The sequence below is a fragment of the Oncorhynchus mykiss genome, chromosome 5 (genome assembly GCF_013265735.2).
Source record: "Oncorhynchus mykiss isolate Arlee chromosome 5, USDA_OmykA_1.1, whole genome shotgun sequence".
Lineage (NCBI taxonomy): Eukaryota > Metazoa > Chordata > Actinopteri > Salmoniformes > Salmonidae > Oncorhynchus > Oncorhynchus mykiss.
Window position 1 is genome coordinate 100160507 of NC_048569.1, and position 21830 is coordinate 100182336.

General features: G+C 47.9%; 1 protein-coding gene across 1 annotated transcript; it reads right to left on the bottom strand.

The window, feature by feature from the left end:
• Window positions 1-6775: 6775 nt before the first annotated feature.
• LOC118964740 lies at window positions 6776-16267 on the bottom strand. Its single transcript, XM_036979090.1, has 2 exons — window positions 14992-16267; window positions 6776-7120 (listed from the first exon to the last, which is right to left on the bottom strand). The coding sequence occupies exons 1-2, from the start codon at window positions 16123-16125 to the stop codon at window positions 6776-6778; spliced, it is 1479 nt and encodes a 492-aa protein (XP_036834985.1). The 5' UTR covers window positions 16126-16267.
• Window positions 16268-21830: the final 5563 nt, after the last annotated feature.

Here is a 21830-nt window from a genome sequence, read left to right on the forward strand (position 1 = left end):
TGGACGGTTTAAAACATGACTATGGATGCAAATGCTCATTTTCCTCCGTGCACCTGGTGATTGAAAACGTGCATCTGGTAACCCAAAAATTATAAAACGGTTTTAAATACTTTTACCCGTCATTCTATTGATATAGCCCGCTAGGGGAGTGCCCCACTACGGCCCTGTCTCTGTCAGGGCCGTCCTTGAGTGCTTTTTAGACAGTTTAAGAAATCACGATGGATGCAGATTGCTATTAATCCTCCGTGCAACTGGTGATTGAAAACGTGCATCTGGTAACCCAAAAATTATAAAACTGTTTTAAATACTTTTACCCGTCATTCTATTGATATAGCCCGCTAGGGGAGTGCCCCACTACGGCCCTGTCTCTGTCAGGGCCGTCCTTGAGTGCTTTTTAGACAGTTTAAGAAATCACGATGGATGCAGATTGCTATTAATCCTCCGTGCAACTGGTGATTGAAAACGTGCATCTGGTAACCCAAAAATTATAAAACTGTTTTAAATCATTTTACCGGTCATTCTATTGATATAGCCCGCTAGGGGAGTGCCCCACTACGGCCCTGTCTCGGTCGGGGCCGTCCTTGGGTGCTTTTTAGACACTTTAAGAAATCACGATGGATGCAGATTGCTATTAATCCTCCGTGCAACTGGTGATTGAAAACGTGCATCTGGTAACCCAAAAATTATAAAACTGTTTTAAATCATTTTACCGGTCATTCTATTGATATAGCCCGCTAGGGGAGTGCCCCACTACGGCCCTGTCTCGGTCGGGGCCGTCCTTGGGTGCTTTTTAGACACTTTAAGAAATCACGATGGATGCAGATTGCTATTAATCCTCCGTGCAACTGGTGATTGAAAACGTGCATCTGGTAACCCAAAAATTAAAATATGGTTCAAAACCCGGGTAACACCACTCTATTTACGGACATGACAGTAGAGCTTACCCCCTGGAGCTATTGACCTCCAGGCTTGTAGGCCCTTACTCACCACCCGGGTATCACCCCTCTATTTCGGGGATGATACCAGCAGGGGACCCCCCCCACCTCCACAACCTCGCATACCAGGTGAACCAGGGCACCCACACTTAAGCACCCCTCCTCGGACATTAAAGCAGATAACCGCGCTGTTATGAACCGCGTGCACCTGGTCACCCAAATGGAACTTGTGCACCTGGTCACCCAAAAGGACCGGCGTGCACCTGGTCACCCAAAGGACCATGTGCACCTGGTCACCCAAAAGACCCGTGTGCACCTGGTCACCCAAAGGCCGGCGTGCACCTGGTCACCCAAAAGACCCGTGTGCACCTGGTCACCCAAAGGCCGGCGTGCACCTGGTCACCCAAAAGACCCGTGTGCACCTGGTCACCCAAAGGCCGGCGTGCACCTGGTCACCCAAAAGACCCGTGTGCACCTGGTCACCCAAAAGACCCGTGTGCACCTGGTCACCCAAAGGCCGGCGTGCACCTGGTCACCCAAAAGACCCGTGTGCACCTGGTCACCCAAAGGCCGGCGTGCACCTGGTCACCCAAAAGACCCGTGTGCACCTGGTCACCCAAAAGACCCGTGTGCACCTGGTCACCCAAAGGCCGGCATGCACCTGGTCACCCAAAAGACCCGTGTGCACCTGGTCACCCAAAGGCCGGCGTGCACCTGGTCACCCAAAAGACCCGTGTGCACCTGGTCACCCAAAGGCCGGCGTGCACCTGGTCACCCAAAGGCCGGCGTGCACCTGGTCACCCAAAGGCCGGCGTGCACCTGGTCACCCAAAGGCCGGCGTGCACCTGGTCACCCAAAGGCCGGCGTGCACCTGGTCACCCAAAGGCCGGCGTGCACCTGGTCACCCAAAGGCCGGCGTGCACCTGGTCACCCAAAAGACCCGTGTGCACCTGGTCACCCAAAAGACCCGTGTGCACCTGGTCACCCAAAAGACCCGTGTGCACCTGGTCACCCAAAAGACCCGTGTGCACCTGGTCACCCAAAAGACCCGTGTGCACCTGGTCACCCAAAAGACCCGTGTGCACCTGGTCACCCAAAAGACCCGTGTGCACCTGGTCACCCAAAAGACCCGTGTGCACCTGGTCACCCAAAAGACCCGTGTGCACCTGGTCACCCAAAAGACCCGTGTGCACCTGGTCACCCAAAAGACCCGTGTGCACCTGGTCACCCAAAAGACCCGTGTGCACCTGGTCACCCAAAAGACCCGTGTGCACCTGGTCACCCAAAAGACCCGTGTGCACCTGGTCACCCAAAAGACCCGTGTGCACCTGGTCACCCAAAAATTATAAAACTGTTTTAAATATTTTTACCCGTCATTCTATTGCTATAGCCCGCCAGGGGAGTGCCCTACTACGGCCCTGTCTCGGTCGGGGCCGTCCTTGGTGCTTTATGGGCACTTTAAGAAATTGCGATGGATGCAGATTGCTATTAATCCCATGTGCACCTGGTCACCCAAAATACCCGTGTGCACCTGGTCACCCAAAAGACCCGTGTGCACCTGGTCACCCAAAAGACCCGTGTGCACCTGGTCACCCAAAAGACCCGTGTGCACCTGGTCACCCAAAAATTATAAAACTGTTTTAAATATTTTTACCCGTCATTCTATTGCTATAGCCCGCCAGGGGAGTGCCCTACTACGGCCCTGTCTCGGTCGGGGCCGTCCTTGGTGCTTTATGGGCACTTTAAGAAATTGCGATGGATGCAGATTGCTATTAATCCCATGTGCACCTGGTCACCCAAAAGACCCGTGTGCACCTGGTCACCCAAAAGACCCGTGTGCACCTGGTCACCCAAAAATTATAAAACTGTTTTAAATATTTTTACCCGTCATTCTATTGATATAGCCCGCTAGGGGAGTGCCCCACTACGGCCCTGTCTCGGTCGGGGCCGTCCTTGGTGCTTTATGGGCACTTTAAGAAATTGCGATGGATGCAGATTGCTATTAATCACATGTGCACCTGGTCACCCAAACGGCCCATGTGCACCTGGTCACCCAAAAATTATAAAACGGTTTTAAATATTTTTACCCGTCATTCTATTGCTATAGCCCGCCAGGGGAGTGCCCTACTACGGCCCTGTCTCGGTCGGGGCCGTCCTTGGTGCTTTATGGGCACTTTAAGAAATTGCGATGGATGCAGATTGCTATTAATCCCATGTGCACCTGGTCACCCAAAAGACCCGTGTGCACCTGGTCACCCAAAAGACCCGTGTGCACCTGGTCACCCAAAAATTATAAAACTGTTTTAAATATTTTTACCCGTCATTCTATTGATATAGCTCGCTAGGGGAGTGCCCCACTACGGCCCTGTCTCGGTCGGGGCCGTCCTTGGTGCTTTATGGGCACTTTAAGAAATTGCGATGGATGCAGATTGCTATTAATCACATGTGCACCTGGTCACCCAAACGGCCCATGTGCACCTGGTCACCCAAAAATTATAAAACGGTTTTAAATATTTTTACCCGTCATTCTATTGCTATAGCCCGCCAGGGGAGTGCCCTACTACGGCCCTGTCTCGGTCGGGGCCGTCCTTGGTGCTTTATGGGCACTTTAAGAAATTGCGATGGATGCAGATTGCTATTAATCCCATGTGCACCTGGTCACCCAAAAGACCCGTGTGCACCTGGTCACCCAAAAGACCCGTGTGCACCTGGTCACCCAAAAATTATAAAACTGTTTTAAATATTTTTACCCGTCATTCTATTGATATAGCCCGCTAGGGGAGTGCCCCACTACGGCCCTGTCTCGGTCGGGGCCGTCCTTGGTGCTTTATGGGCACTTTAAGAAATTGCGATGGATGCAGATTGCTATTAATCACATGTGCACCTGGTCACCCAAACGGCCCATGTGCACCTGGTCACCCAAAAATTATAAAACGGTTTTAAATATTTTTACCCGTCATTCTATTGCTATAGCCCGCCAGGGGAGTGCCCTACTACGGCCCTGTCTCGGTCGGGGCCGTCCTTGGTGCTTTATGGGCACTTTAAGAAATTGCGATGGATGCAGATTGCTATTAATCCCATGTGCACCTGGTCACCCAAAAGACCCGTGTGCACCTGGTCACCCAAAAGACCCGTGTGCACCTGGTCACCCAAAAATTATAAAACTGTTTTAAATATTTTTACCCGTCATTCTATTGATATAGCCCGCTAGGGGAGTGCCCCACTACGGCCCTGTCTCGGTCGGGGCCGTCCTTGGTGCTTTATGGGCACTTTAAGAAATTGCGATGGATGCAGATTGCTATTAATCACATGTGCACCTGGTCACCCAAACGGCCCATGTGCACCTGGTCACCCAAAAATTATAAAACGGTTTTAAATATTTTTACCCGTCATTCTATTGCTATAGCCCGCCAGGGGAGTGCCCTACTACGGCCCTGTCTCGGTCGGGGCCGTCCTTGGTGCTTTATGGGCACTTTAAGAAATTGCGATGGATGCAGATTGCTATTAATCCCATGTGCACCTGGTCACCCAAAAGACCCGTGTGCACCTGGTCACCCAAAAGACCCGTGTGCACCTGGTCACCCAAAAATTATAAAACTGTTTTAAATATTTTTACCCGTCATTCTATTGATATAGCCCGCTAGGGGAGTGCCCCACTACGGCCCTGTCTCGGTCGGGGCCGTCCTTGGTGCTTTATGGGCACTTTAAGAAATTGCGATGGATGCAGATTGCTATTAATCACATGTGCACCTGGTCACCCAAACGGCCCATGTGCACCTGGTCACCCAAAAATTATAAAACGGTTTTAAATATTTTTACCCGTCATTCTATTGCTATAGCCCGCCAGGGGAGTGCCCTACTACGGCCCTGTCTCGGTCGGGGCCGTCCTTGGTGCTTTATGGGCACTTTAAGAAATTGCGATGGATGCAGATTGCTATTAATCCCATGTGCACCTGGTCACCCAAAAGACCCGTGTGCACCTGGTCACCCAAAAGACCCGTGTGCACCTGGTCACCCAAAAATTATAAAACTGTTTTAAATATTTTTACCCGTCATTCTATTGATATAGCCCGCTAGGGGAGTGCCCCACTACGGCCCTGTCTCGGTCGGGGCCGTCCTTGGTGCTTTATGGGCACTTTAAGAAATTGCGATGGATGCAGATTGCTATTAATCACATGTGCACCTGGTCACCCAAACGGCCCATGTGCACCTGGTCACCCAAAAATTATAAAACGGTTTTAAATATTTTTACCCGTCATTCTATTGCTATAGCCCGCCAGGGGAGTGCCCTACTACGGCCCTGTCTCGGTCGGGGCCGTCCTTGGTGCTTTATGGGCACTTTAAGAAATTGCGATGGATGCAGATTGCTATTAATCCCATGTGCACCTGGTCACCCAAAAGACCCGTGTGCACCTGGTCACCCAAAAGACCCGTGTGCACCTGGTCACCCAAAAATTATAAAACTGTTTTAAATATTTTTACCCGTCATTCTATTGATATAGCCCGCTAGGGGAGTGCCCCACTACGGCCCTGTCTCGGTCGGGGCCGTCCTTGGTGCTTTATGGGCACTTTAAGAAATTGCGATGGATGCAGATTGCTATTAATCACATGTGCACCTGGTCACCCAAACGGCCCATGTGCACCTGGTCACCCAAAAATTATAAAACGGTTTTAAATATTTTTACCCGTCATTCTATTGCTATAGCCCGCCAGGGGAGTGCCCTACTACGGCCCTGTCTCGGTCGGGGCCGTCCTTGGTGCTTTATGGGCACTTTAAGAAATTGCGATGGATGCAGATTGCTATTAATCCCATGTGCACCTGGTCACCCAAAAGACCCGTGTGCACCTGGTCACCCAAAAGACCCGTGTGCACCTGGTCACCCAAAAATTATAAAACTGTTTTAAATATTTTTACCCGTCATTCTATTGATATAGCCCGCTAGGGGAGTGCCCCACTACGGCCCTGTCTCGGTCGGGGCCGTCCTTGGTGCTTTATGGGCACTTTAAGAAATTGCGATGGATGCAGATTGCTATTAATCCCATGTGCACCTGGTCACCCAAAAGACCCGTGTGCACCTGGTCACCCAAAAGACCCGTGTGCACCTGGTCACCCAAAAATTATAAAACTGTTTTAAATATTTTTACCCGTCATTCTATTGATATAGCCCGCTAGGGGAGTGCCCCACTACGGCCCTGTCTCGGTCGGGGCCGTCCTTGGTGCTTTATGGGCACTTTAAGAAATTGCGATGGATGCAGATTGCTATTAATCACATGTGCACCTGGTCACCCAAACGGCCCATGTGCACCTGGTCACCCAAAAATTATAAAACGGTTTTAAATATTTTTACCCGTCATTCTATTGCTATAGCCCGCCAGGGGAGTGCCCTACTACGGCCCTGTCTCGGTCGGGGCCGTCCTTGGTGCTTTATGGGCACTTTAAGAAATTGCGATGGATGCAGATTGCTATTAATCCCATGTGCACCTGGTCACCCAAAAGACCCGTGTGCACCTGGTCACCCAAAAGACCCGTGTGCACCTGGTCACCCAAAAATTATAAAACTGTTTTAAATACTTTTACCGGTCATTCTAATATTAAATCCCACTATGGAGCCCCACTACTGGGGAAAATTCACCGGAGGGCGCCAAAGGTAAATGGATTTTAGAATCCTCCATATATATTGTAGCTTTGGCGCACTCCAGTGAATTTTTTAAAGTACTGGGGCTTCATATTGGGAGTCCAGGTAAATGTATTTTGAAACACATTTTTAATCATTTTAATGCATAAATGACACAAATACAAGGGTGAATTTCAAACAAATATGCTTTAATTAATCAGTTAATCATTTATTGATTTGTCCCTCAATCAGTGCCCGGGCCCGGCTGGCATTTTTGGGCAAATTGTGGTACCGGTAGTGGCGTGCCTGCGTTTCCAGAGAGTGACACATATGGTCAGCCACAGTTCCTCGGTCTGTATCCGAGCCTTGGTTAAAGTTCAATGTGGCAACACTGCGTCGAATTGTACCGAAGGTCACTTTACTTCCAATACCAAACTCTGCAAAGATTTGCCCCACAAACTCACACAGATTACCGTAAGGTTGACCGCAGGATGTGAAAAAGAAGAGTTCTATTTCTGAGGTCATTCCACTCAGATGAGGCCTGATTTGATGGAATCGTTTAAGCCAAGTGTATTCCTCCTGACATAGAACAATTCTGCACTCCCCAAAGCTATAGTTTGTTTTGTGGCTAGCTACACACATCTGATAACCCCCACCTTCCGGGGTTACTTCATTGAAATCACTCTCACTAAACATGGTGACTGGGGATCGTCGAGTGCCATTAAATATGGCCAACCGGCTGGACATGAGAGCTGCAAACCTACGCCTGTCAGAGCAGGTGGCACGGACCTCCAGCCTACTGAGAACTGAAGGAATGGCTTGATTGCTTAGCTCAACAAAGCGTTTTAACTCCGCAGCGCTGAGCACCTCGTCCCTGCAGCGTTGGCGGAATTTTGCCCTATGAGTTGCCTGGCTCTGCCGTGAGTCCCTGTCCATCTTCGCCAAGCAGAGTAACATCTTTCGAATTCCAACGACCTTAGCTTGCATACCATTTGGCCGGAACTGAATGAGATAATTCAGGAAACCTCGAATATCGGCCCGGTACATTTTTAACGTGGATGGTGCCAAACCACGGTCATCACATTGACCATACCACTCATACACACGTCTGTAGTTATCCAGAAAACACAGTCCTTCATCGGCCTTGCCCTCTGACATAATGCGGAGGAATTCCCGTACTCGGGATATACTGGTGCGACTATTGTCAATTCGTTTAACTGAAGGGTGTCTACCCGTAATATATTGTTCATATTGAGTCAAAATTACATTACTCCAAACCTCCATTCGGGACGGTACGCCGCCGCCGTCCTCATCACTCTCGCTCTCCGTGGAAGTCGCCACGTCACAGCCTTGCTCCCTCGGATCCGAGCACAGTTCACTACCGACCTGACTGACTGGCTGCACCGCCGCCGCCGACGCACCTGCCGTCTGATCACCCTCGTCCACAGGCTGCTGCTCCACGGACAACTCACTTTCAAAACACTCCAAAATCACAGGGTCCTCCGGCCGCGGTTCAACACCGTTGTCAGGCTGCATATACTGCCCCGATTCGGGCTGCTGTCTCTCACTCGAAAACCGGCTAAATTGCATAGCGTTCGTCCACTCCATAGTACCAAACTTAAGTCCATGTACAGCCTTTAAATGTCGGTCTAGCCGCACGATATTCTGTTTACAACAAAGCCCACAGTCGCGTCTTGGTCTGCTGCTCATAGCTTCTCTCTCCGGCCTTCCTCCGTGTCTCTTTGTTTGCTCCACCAAACAAACTAACCCTAAACCTAACCCCTAACCCTAACCCTAACCCTAACCCCTAACCCCTAACCCCTAACCCTAACCCTAACCCTAACCCCAACCCTAACCCCTAACCCTAACCCTAACCCCTAACCCTAACCCTAACCCTAACCCCTAACCCTAACCCTAACCCTAACCCTTAACCCTAACCCTGGCTCAATGAGGTACTTACATATCCCTAGCCGGATTACATGTCTTTATCTGGGCATCAGAGGACACAAACAGGCCTAAAGGCCAAACAGCCCTGCCCGGGTTACATGCCTCTATCTGGGCATCAGAGGACACAAACAGGCCTAAAGGCCAAACAGCCCTGCCCGGGTTACATGCCTCTATCTGGGCATCACAGGACACAAACAGGCCTAAAGGCCAAACAGCCCTGCCCGGGTTACATGCCTCTATCTGGGCATCAGAGGACACAAACAGGCCTAAAGGCCTTATATGACCTGCCCGGGTTACATGCCTCTATCTGGGCATCAGAGGACACAAACAGGCCTAAAGGCCAAACAGCCCTGCCCGGGTTACATGCCTCTATCTGGGCATCAGAGGACACAAACAGGCCTCAAGGCCTTATATGACCTGCCCGGGTTACATGCCTCTATCTGGGCATCAGAGGACACAAACAGGCCTAAAGGCCAAACAGCCCTGCCCGGGTTACATGCCTCTATCTGGGCATCAGAGGACACAAACAGGCCTAAAGGCCAAACAGCCCTGCCCGGGTTACATGCCTCTATCTGGGCATCAGAGGACACAAACAGGCCTAAAGGCCAAACAGCCCTGCCCGGGTTACATGCCTCTATCTGGGCATCACAGGACACAAACAGGCCTAAAGGCCAAACAGCCCTGCCCGGGTTACATGCCTCTATCTGGGCATCAGAGGACACAAACAGGCCTAAAGGCCAAACAGCCCTGCCCGGGTTACATGCCTCTATCTGGGCATCAGAGGACACAAACAGGCCTCAAGGCCTTATATGACCTAACCGGTTTGCATGCCTTTTTCTGGGCATGAGAGGACACAGATAGGCATAAAGGTCAGGACTCTCTCTCATGGGATGAAGGGAGATACAGGCCTAAAGGCCAAACACCCCTACCCGGGTTACATGCCTCTATCTGGGCATCCGAGGACACAAACAGGCCTCAAGGCCTTATATGACCTAACCGGTTTGCATGCCTTTTTCTGGGCATGAGAGGACACAGATAGGCATAAAGGTCAGGACTCTCTCTCATGGGATGAAGGGACATACAGGCCTAAAGGCCAAACACCCCTACCCGGGTTACATGCCTCTATCTGGCCTCAAGGCCTTATTTGACCTTTGTTGGCTGCCATTTTGAGCTATATTCCGGTACACCAAAACGTGAATAAATCAAAAAGTACATGTCCAATCTGGATGGGGTTTTTTTTAAACGAAAGGGCACACATAGACGAGAATTTACATTTCATTAAAACAGTTTTTGTATAAAACCTTTTAATAGGAAATCGTGTTTTAAGTTTTGGGAAAAAGTGCATGTTACTGGAAACATAGGTGCCTGTGAGGGCAATTTGCTTTTTTTACATGCTCTACTTGTTGCCCATTGAGAGAGAGGGTATGGGACGAAATTTGGGACCTCTAGCCCCTCGGGAAGTATTTTTAATCATTTTTTGAAAATTACCGATTTTGGCAGGAAAAATAAATTGCCGTGCAACTGGTAACCTAAAAAATAATCTCCTGATTTAAAGTAGTCACCTCGTAAGGTGTTTGAAGCTATGCACCCTTGTAACCTAAAAGACCCATGTGCATCTGGTAACCCAAAAATTAAAATATGGTTCAAAACCCGGGTAACACCACTATTTCCGGACATGAGAGTAGAGCTTACCCCCTGGAGCTATGGACCTCCAGGCTTGTAGGCCCTTACTCAACACCCGGGTAACACCACTCTATTTCCGGACATGAGAGTAGAGCTTACCCCCTGGAGCTATGGACCTCCAGGCTTGTAGGCCCTTACTCAACACCCGGGTAACACCACTCTATTTCCGGACATGAGAGTAGAGCTTACCCCCTGGAGCTATGGACCTCCAGGCTTGTAGGCCCTTACTCAACACCCGGGTAACACCACTCTATTTCCGGGGATGATTCCAGCAGGGGACCCCCCCCCCTCCACCTCCACAACCTTGCACACCAGGTGAACCAGGGCACCCACACTTAAGCACCCTTCCCCGGACTTAAAAGCAGATAGCCGCGCTGTTACGAACCGCGTGCACCTGGTCACCCAAAATGGATGTCGTGCACCTGGTCACCCAAAATGCATGTCGTGCACCTGGTCACCTAAAAAGGCCCATGTGCACCTGGTCACCTAAAAAGGCCCATGTGCACCTGGTCACCCAAAATGGATGTCGTGCACCTGGTCACCTAAAAAGGCCCATGTGCACCTGGTCACCCAAAATGGATGTCGTGCACCTGGTCACCTACAAAGGCCCATGTGCACCTGGTCACCCGGCCGCTTTCCGCCCAGAACCTAAGTCCAAATTGGGTTACCGGTGGTACTTTTCCAGCCTGGTACCCACCTTCCTTAGTCCGATTACCCACTCTCTCTCTGGGCCTCTGGACTCTGGGATGCCCACTCTCTCTTGGGCCTTTGGACTCTGGGATGCCCACTCTCTCTTGGGCCTTTAGGTTACCGGGTGCACAACGTCCGTTTTGGGTTACCAGGTGCAGGTGGTACTTTTCAGCCTAGTACTCACCTTCCTTAGTCCGATTACCCACTCTCTCTCTGGACTCTGGGATGCCCACTCTCTCTTGGGCCTTTGGGTTCCCGGGTGCACGACGTCCGTTTTGGGTTACCGGGTGCAGGTGGTACTTTTCAGCCTGGTACCCACCTTCCTTAGTCCGATTACCCACTCTCTCTCTGGGCCTCTCTTGGTCAGGGCCGTCCTTCAGTGATTTATACTACTGGTCAACTAAAAAGGCCCATGTGCACCTGGTCACCCGGCCGCTTTCCGCCCAGAACCTAAGTCCAAATTGGGTTACCGGTGGTACTTTTCCAGCCTGGTACCCACCTTCCTTAGTCCGATTACCCACTCTCTCTCTGGGCCTCTCGACTCTGGGATGCCCACTCTCTCTTGGGCCTTTGGACTCTGGGATGCCCACTCTCTCTTGGGCCTTTGGACTCTGGGATGCCCACTCTCTCTTGGGCCTTTGGGTTACCGGGTTGTGATTTTCCTCCGTGCATCTGGTAACCCAAAAAAATATTTAAAAAAAACTGTCAATCCTGTCCGTGTCCGGGTGAGGTGAGGTTTCCCGTGTTGAGTCAAATTAAGCCGCAGGTGCAACTCCTGCCTTTCCGTCAATTCCTTTAAGTTTCAACTTTGCAACCATCCTCCACCCGGAACCCAACGGACGCTGCAGGAGGTAGCTCGCCTCGCAGCAACAGTTATTAAGATACGCTATTGCAGCTGGAATTACCGTGGCTGATGGCACCAGAATTGCCCTCCAATGGATCCTTGTTAAAGGATTTAAAGCCTTCCTTGGATGTGGTAGCCGTTTCTCATGCTCCCTCTCCGGAATCGAACCCTGATTCCCCGTTACCCATGGTCACCATGGTAGGCACAGAAAGTACCATCGAAAGTTGATAGGGCAAACATTCGAATGAGACGTCACCGCCACAAAGGGCGCGCAATCGGCTCGAAGTTATCTAGAGTCACCAAAGCGGCCGGGGAAACCGAGATTGGCCCGCATTGGTTTTGGATCTGATAAATAAATGCACGCATCCCCGGAGGTCAGCGCTCGTTGGCATGTATTAGCTCTAGAATTGCCACAGTTATCCAAGTAACGTTGGAGCGATCAAAGGAGCCATAACTGATTTAATGAGCCATTCGCACTTTCACTGTACCGGCCGTGTGTACTTAGACTTGCATGGCTTAATCTTTGAGACTACTGGCAGGATCAACCAGGTAGCCACTCACAACTTAGATGTTGACCTGGTCGCACTAAGCAAAGAACAACCAGGGACCGGTCCTATCCCGTCAGGGGAGGAGGCCCTGGCGCAATCCACCGTGCGCCCAGCGGGAGGCCCTGAACTGCCCATGGCCGGAGCCACAGGTGCCTGGGCGCCGCTCGAGAGGTATCTTGTCTAGCTGGAGCGTCTATTCGGAACGCCATCAACTGGGCAAAAAGGAACCACAACCTCGGTAGGGACAACCGGGTAGGTCCACGTTAAAGACAGGGTTTGAGAATACGTGTTTCTGGCGCCGATGCGTTACGGGATGACCATCACCACATGCTTCGCAGCCTGAGTGTGCCACTCCCCGCACCGGAACACCAATGTAGGACCACTTGGTGAGACAGTACGGCTGGATCTGGTACCGACTGTGCGCAGCTGGAGCGTATCGAAATCGGGGTAAACCGATTCCGAAAGGGGCTCCCCTGATAGAGGCAAATCCACTTGGGTCGGGAGGGAACATCCATCAGAACACCAGCCCAAAGGCAGGCCGATAGAGGCCCTCCCAGGTGGAATACGAATGCAAATCAGTCAGAGGATATTAAACTGGCTGGACAACAGAGGAGAACCATGGAGACGCATCGTGAAACAAGTGTGGGACGGGACTGGAGAGATAGCCCTCACCAGGGCTAAACAACCACCAATCGGTCGCCGAAGGGACGGGCACCTTCATTGGACAAGAACCATGGTCATTGGATGAACCAAACCCACAAGGTGATAGCTGGGATAGAGCACCTGCCCAGGACAAGGCTCAATATCCTCCCACCACCAAGCTGGGCAACGTGGATCAAAAGTTAGGACACATCGGGCGCCGAAGGGTCTGGTCAAACCACTAAATCGGTCGCCGGCGGGAAAATGTCCAAAGTACCATGGTTCCGAGGGTCTGACTTCCCTCAAAACTGTCCGTTACTCATTTTCTATTCGGGCTGAGCAGTTTGACCACCCCCGTCTCTCTAGGACATGGAAGTCCTGTTGTCAAAAACCAGGTTTCTGAAATCGCGCCGGTACCTGTCTGGTCGACCCGCCACTGAGTGTGTAATCAAAAACAGGCCAAATATCGATGAAGCCCTGAACCTCACAGGGCTTCTGTGCGCCCCACCATCGGGGGTCAAATTCACCAAAAACGTGATAAATCAAAAAGTACACCTCCAATCTGGATGGGGTTTTTTTTTGCACGAAAGTGCACAAATAGTCGAACATTTACATTTACATTCAATTAAAAACGTTTTTGTATAAAACATTTTAATAGGAATTCGTGTTTCAAGTTTTGGGAAAAAAGTGAATGTCACAGGGCGCATAGGTGCCTGTGAGGGCAATTTGCTTTTTACATGCTCTACTTGTTGCCCATTGAGAGAGAGGGTATGAGACGAAATTTGGGACCTCTAGCCCTTCGGGAAGTATTTTTAATCACTTTTCACAGCCGTGCACCTGGTGATTGAAAACGTGCATTTTGGAACCAAAAAAATTATAAAATCGTTTTAAATACTTTTACCGGTCATTCTATTGATATTGCCCGCTAAGGGAGTACCCTACTACGGCCCTCTCTCGGTCCGGGCCGTCCTTAGGTGCTTTATGGACGGTTTTAAATATTACGATGGATGCAGATTGTGATTTTCCTCCGTGCGGTCATTCTATTGATATAGCCCGCTAGGGGAGTAACCCACTATGGCCCTGTCTCGGTCAGTGCCGTCCTTGAGTGCTTTATAGACAGTTTAAGAAATTACGATGGATGCAGATTGTGATTGTTTTGCAAAAGACCCGTGTGCATCTGGTAACCCAAAAATTATAAAACTGTTTTAAATAATTTTACCGGTCATTCTAATATTAAATCCCACTATGGAGCCCCACTACTGGGGAAAATTCACCGGAGGGCGCCAAAGGTAAATGGATTTTAGAATCCTCCATATATTGTAGCTTTGGCGCACTCCAGTGAATTTTTTAAAGTACTGGGGCTTCATAGTGGGAAGTAATATTAGGAGTCCAGGTAAATGTATTTTGAAACACATTTTTAATCATTTTAATGCATAAATGACACAAATACAAGGGTGAATTTCAAACAAATATGCTTTAATTAATCAGTTAATCATTTATTGATTTGTCCCTCAATCAGTGTCCGGGCCCGGCTGGTATTTTTGGGCAAATTGTGGTACCGGTAGTGGCGTGCCTGCGTTTCCAGAGAGTGACACATATGGTCAGCCACAGTTCCTAACCCTAACCCTAACCCTAACCCTTTCCCCCCCTTCGGCTTCCACGTGTCAGAGATGGAAGTGGATCAACCGACTCAAAACTAGACAAACTAACCCTAACCCTAACCCTTAACCCTAACCCTAACCCCTAACCCTAACCCCTAACCCTAACCCTAACCCCTAACCCTAACCCTAACCCTAACCCCTAACCCTAACCCCTAACCCTAAAACCCTAACCCTAACCCTTCCTCGGTCTGTATCCGAGCCTTGGTTAAAGTTCAATGTGGCAACACTGCGTCGAATTGTACCGAAGGTCACTTTACTTCCAATGCCAAACTCTGCAAAGATTTGCCCCACATACTCACACAGATTACCGTAAGGTTGACCGCAGGATGTGAAAAAGAAGAGTTCTATTTCTGAGGTCATTCCACTCAGATGAGGCCTGATTTGATGGAATCAGGGTTAGGGTATGTATTCCCTAACCCTAACCCTAATGTATTCCTCCTGACATAGAACAATTCTGCACTCCCCAAAGCTATAGTTTGTTTTGTGGCTAGCTACACACATCTGATAACCCCCACCTTCCGGGGTTACTTCATTGAAATCACTCTCACTAAACATGGTGACTGGGGATCGTCGAGTGCCATTAAATATGGCCAACCGGCTGGACATGAGAGCTGCAAACCTACGCCTGTCAGAGCAGGTGGCACGGACCTCCAGCCTACTGAGAACTGAAGGAATGGCTTGATTGCTTAGCTCAACAAAGCGTTTTAACTCCGCAGCGCTGAGCACCTCGTCCCTGCAGCGTTGGCGGAATTTTGCCCTATGAGTTGCCTGGCTCTGCCGTGAGTCCCTGTCCATCTTCGTCAAGCAGAGTAACATCTTTCGAATTCCAACGACCTTAGCTTGCATACCATTTGGCCGGAACTTAATAAGATAATTCAGGAAACCTCGAACATCGGCCCGGTACATTTTTAACGTGGATGGTGCCAAACCACGGTCATCACATTGACCATACCACTCATACACACGTCTGTAGTTATCCAGAAAACACAGTCCTTCATCGGCCTTGCCCTCTGACATAATGCGGAGGAATTCCCGTACTCGGGATATACTGGTGCGACTATTGTCAATTCGTTTAACTGAAGGGTGTATACCCGTAATATATTGTTCATATTGAGTCAAAATTGCATTACTCCAAACCTCCATTCGGGGCGGTACGCCGCCGTCCTCATCACTCTCGCTCTCCGTGGAAGTCGCCACGTCACAGCCTTGCTCCCTCGGATCCGAGCACAGTTCACTACCGACCTGACTGACTGGCTGCACCGCCGCCGACGCACCTGCCGTCTGATCACCCTCGTCCACAGGCTGCTGCTCCACGGACAACTCACTTTCAAAACACTCCAAAATCACAGGGTCCTCCGGCCGCGGTTCAACACCGTTGTCAGGCTGCATATACTGCCCTGATTCGGGGTGCTGTCTCTCACTCGAAAACCGGCTAAATTGCATAGCATTCGTCCACTCCATAGTACCGAACTTAAGTCCATGTACAGCCTTGAAATGTCGGTCTAGCCGCACGATATTCTGTTTACAACAAAGTCCACAGTCGCGTCTTGGTCTGCTGCTCATAGCTTCTCTCTCCGGCCTTCCTCCGTGTCTCTTTGTTTGCTCCACCAAACAAACTAACCCTAACCCTTCTTTTTAAAAAATTTTTTAAAAAAATAAAAAAAACATATCTTACCCTAACCCCAAACCCTAACCTTAACCATTCTAAAACCTTACCTAACCCTAACCCTACAGACAGACAGTCCTTTAACCCAGCCAACGGGTTAATCTACAAGTGGGCTACCATGGGGCCTACGACTTTGGCCGGCCGCGCCCGTACCCTCCGACCCGCGCGTATATGATGTGGAGTGCAACCCCTCCCTTCCCCCCTCCGGTTTCCACGTGTCAGAGATGGAAGTGGATCAACCGACTCAAAACTAGAAACCTAACCTTAACCCTAACCCTTACCTAAACTTAACCATTCTAAAAAACTATACCTTACCCTAACCTTAACCACTCTTAAAACTATACCTAAACCTAAAACCTACTGACAGACAGTCTTTTAACCCAACCAACGGGTTAATCTACAAGTGGGCAACCATGGGGCCTACTACTTTGGCCGGCCGCGCCCGGACCCACCCGGACCGCGCGCACATGTGTGGAGTGCACACCCCTCCCTTCCCCCCCTTCGGCTTCCACGTGTCAGAGATGGAAGTGGATCAACCGACTCAAAACTAGACAAACTAACCCTAACCCTAACCCCTAACCCTAACCCTAACCCTAAACCCTAAACCCTAACCCTAAACCCTTACCCCTAAACCCTAAACCCTAACCCTAAACCCTTACCCCTAACCCTAACCCTAACTAGAAACCTAACCCTAACCCTTAACCCCTAACCCTTAACCCCTAACCCCAACCCTAACCCCTAACCCTAACCCCTAACCCTTAACCCTAACCCCTAACCCCAACCCTAACCCTAAACCCCTAACCCTAAACCCTAACCCTAAACCCTAACCCTAACCCTAACCCTAAACCCCCAACCCTAACCCTAAACCCCCAACCCCAAACCTAACCCTAACCCCCAACCCCTAACCCTTAACCCCAACCCTTAACCCTAACCCCCAACCCCTAACCCTTAACCCCTAACCCCTAACCCTTAACCCCTAACCCTAAACCCTAACCCCCTAACCCCCTAACCCCTACATCAATCAATCAAACACAACTTCTCTACAGTTCAGCACACTTACATACCACTCAAACCATACAGAATCATTTCAGCATTTAGAAAGAACAAAAACTTAAAGGACCTCCTCACCAAAGCAAGATTCAGTAGTAAGCCACCACAAGACCTCAAACCTCATCATTTCCATTTTCGACAGATAAAGTTCATTACAAATATACACAGCCACACATCAGCACCAGTACAAGAATCCTATTCATTGAAACACACATAACACCATTTATATCATTACATGTACACTTTGCAATAAACAATACATTGGAGAAACCAAACACACCATAGAAACCAGACTCAAACAACACCTTGTAACGGTTTTGACTTGAGGTTATTATTTATAGGGGTGCCAGGTAGGTTGTGCCTACCAGAGAAAACATTGGTTTCTCCTTTTAGTTTGGGAGGGAATGAGTCCCATCTGGTCCGTCAAGTCTACACCAATACAAAGGACTTATGTAAACGTCAGGAGGGAAATAAACTTTTCATAAACCCTTAAAACATTGAAAAGAACTTCAAAAAACAACTATATTATTTTGCGTGGGTTGTATTAGCAACATCAATGGATTACACACACATAATAATATAACACAATGAGTTCTGGTTCCTCCAGAAATGTCCTGTACCTCGGGACTAAAAAGAGTCCAGCCCGGTAAAGGAGTTCAGTGAACTCAAGTGACTTTTGTCACGCAATGTTTGTCCGTTCATTCCGTGTAGCGTAAACCCAGTATTAAATCATACAATCAGTATAACAATAATTTTACCACAGAACTTTAAAGCGTATCAGTTCTTAGTAAGTCCTCAACTACATCTAACTACATAAATCATCACCGTATACATCATATCAAAACAAATGAAATACCGTATACAAAAAGGTGGTAGTCAGTCGGTCAGTCAGACAATCCAATCCGCCAATAGATCTCCAGCGGAGAAAGGCCACGAAGAACGGAGAGGTGTAGTCCACGGACGCAAAGAGTGGATCCGATCCTGGGTAAACTCTCTCAGGCTACAAAACACACGTTTAACAGCAACAAAACAACCGGAATAGAGAAGCTTCGGGAACACATCCTCAGTCACGTCTCCATCACAACCCCCCTTTTGCGCAGCTGATGCTGGCTATTTAATTGGGAATTAAAGGGAAAGCACCCTATTGGAAGGAGAAGCACTGAGACGGTTCAGAATAATTCAGGGCCGTCACAACCTGTATAACATTAAAAGGGCACACCTACAAACGGAACTCATAACCCACTTCCAGGAGCACCCCATCACTCACCTTACCATATCAGGGTTACAGTCACATATAGGCTGGACCTGTGGGCAGCGAAGGAGGGTAGAACAGGAGTGGATCCAGCACCTACAGACAATAACGCCAAATGGCCTGAACGAGAGGTTTTAGAAAATGGGTTTTAACAGACAGGAAAATGGATGGAGAAGAACATGGTTTTATTCATATTTTATTTTTACTCTCTATATATTTATGGTTTGTTTGGTTTTAGTTTGGCACTTCCTCTTTTAGGTTTTTCCTTTCCTTTAGCAAAACAGTAAAACCATTTAAATGCACAATATGGTGTTTATGTTCATATTTAACAACACTATGGTTGAATGAATCTCTCACCACATTGACTTCTGCACTGCCACCCAGAAAAAGAGGCAACTTGGAGCCTACCTCAGTTTAATTTATGATCCTAGGAGGACATCTACGGGCCTTTTTAAGTACTACACCTATTATATTAGATCATCAGAAATGGGAGGGATAAACAGGAGATAGGCCTGTGCACCGTAAAACTAACTAGTTGAAACGAAACACAATTATATTCACTAACCCTAACCCTAACCCTACCCCTAACCCTAACCCTAACCCCTACCCCTAACTCCCTAACCCTAACCGAACCCTAACCCTTACCCAACCCTAACCCCTAACCCTCTAACCATAACCCTCTAACCCTAACCCCTAACCCTAACCCCTAACCCTAACTCTAACCCATAAAAGACAACAAATGATCCCATTGGTATTTTACCGGTGTTATTGTAAGAGTTTAAATGTTTAAACAGAGGATACATCTAAAACAGTATAAAACAAGTGCAGTATGTCACTTTAACGTCACACTATAACTTCATGGGAGTCTTGTGGAAAGACTGCATGTTGTTTTGAGTGTTTTGAGTGCATGTTGTTTTGAGTGTTTTGAGTGCATGTTGTTTTGAGTCTTCATCAACATTTGCAGACTATTCCTGTAATATTTTCAGCGCTTGTCAGATGGCAACAGCCTAGTCGGCTGCAGACATTCATAAGGAGTTCAAGTGGTTTATTTGCCATTTGCAGGTATTAATAATACAACATACTTTAGAATTCCTTGTTGGAGCTCTCTCACATACAGGACAGTACATACCAGTGGAGGCTGTTGAGGGGAGGACGTCTCATAATGGCTGGAACGGAGCGAAGAAAATGGAATCAAACACATGGAAACCATGCCACATATTCCACTACATCACGCCTAACCTTAACATTTCCCCTAACCCAACGCCTAACCTTAACCTTTCCCTTAACCCCACACCTAACCTTAACCTTTCCCCAAACCCCACGCCTAATCTTAACCTAGCCTGTAACTTAGCCTGTCCTCACCAATTAAGGTCCCACCAACTTCCTGTGGTACATACAAGTTAAACAGTCAAATCTATCATAAGAACGTCAATAAAAATGTAAAGTGTTAAGATCCTAAAATAAAAAAAGGTTCAGTCATGTCCTAAAAGTCTGATGAAAACAGTTTAGGGATAGAAACTGTTGTAGAACCTGTGATCCTGAAACTGACACAGTTTAGGGATAGAAACTGTTCTAGAACCTGTGATCCTGAAACTGAAACCGTTTCTGGATCACAGGTTCTAGAGATTACAAAGCCTGTTGTTTTTATTGGGGAATCCAACCTTGCAAGCATTCCTAGTTTAACTGACACTATACACAGATAGATAGCTTTCCGTGAGCAACCTTCAGAAATATTGCAGGAGTGATAGGCAAGCGGGAGAAACAGCAAAACACACAGAAGGTTGTTCTATCAATGGGTCTTGTTAACGGCTTGAACCAGCAGTACACCACTACTGAATAAAACTGAAGTTTTTCCTCATGCACAGGTTTATGTTCCCATCATACATTTTTCGGATGAGCTTTCATGGGAAAAACAGGAGGTACTGAATCAATTGAACAAGTATATTTATAAATATTGTAGGGAACTATTGGATCTGAATAAACTTAGATTTCACACAATGCAGGATGATCCAATACATTGGAGACCAGATACAGCTGTTAACATTTTAAATTACTGGCTAGACAAGTTAAACTATTAAGAGGGGAAGAGTGTATTGGTATTACTCCCCAGCACTCTAATGTACTGAATTTATCGATTACTTTTAGACTTACAGCGGCAGAACAGCAACTTCTGGAGAAGGGCCTTATATTTATTCCGACACCCGCTAAGATCGATCGTATGGAGCTCAGGAGGGATCTGCAAACTTACCATAGAAAATTAAAATGACCTGATCATTTTAGTTATAATACTGACAACCAAAGAGTACTATTTATTGGTCCATCACACTGGGAGCCTAAGCTACAGGGAGTGTCTAATACGATGCAGACTTTAATTCAAAGCGACTCTACTTCCTTTAGTACATTTAGGTTCTATATGGCAGGAAACGATAATCTTACAAAACAAGAACGGAATTCCTTAAATTCCTGAAGTAAGAATTCAAACACAGTTATAAAACTAGCGGATAAAGGATCAAAGATTGTTATATTGGATAAAACCCAGTATCTGACAGAGGCGAATAGGCAATTGAGTAATTCTAAACATTATAGACCACTGACTCATTCATTGCAACAGGAGACCCAGAGAAAAATGAGGCAGATTATAGGGGAACTTTATGAGAATAAATACATTACAGACACAAATGTTTTACCTATATGGACCAGATACCCCGCGCCCCAGACAATTTAATTTGTTGCCTAAAATCCACAAACCTCCTGAGGCTTGGACCATTCCTTCAGAGGTTCCATGTGGTAGGCCAATTGTATTGGATTGTGGTTCTGAATCATATAGAATAGCGGAGTATTTAGATTAGTTAATAAATCCTCTGTCACGGAAACATCAAAGCTTCATTAAAGATACGTATGAATTTGTGACAGAATTGAAATAAATGAGTGTGCCTCAAGAAACTGTGTTTTTTTCAATTGATATTGACTCCTTGTATACCAACATTGACACCAATGTGGGTCTTAGAGCAATCAAAAAAAATCCATAAATATCCAGACCTGCATAGGTCAACTCCACTGCATTTATTGGTTCAATGAGACCTTTCAGCAATCCATACTCAGTTGGACCCAAACCACTGAGAAATACGTCTGCTTTCTTTCCATCTTTGATTTAATTTGCATCCAGCCAACGCTCAAAACGCTCTAAATGGGAATCAAAATCCTCTTTTGTAGCCTCAAACTCTAGTACTCGACCAATGGTTGCCATTTTCTACATACATTTTTTTGTTTCCTCATTCCTTGTATTCCTTCATCTAATTC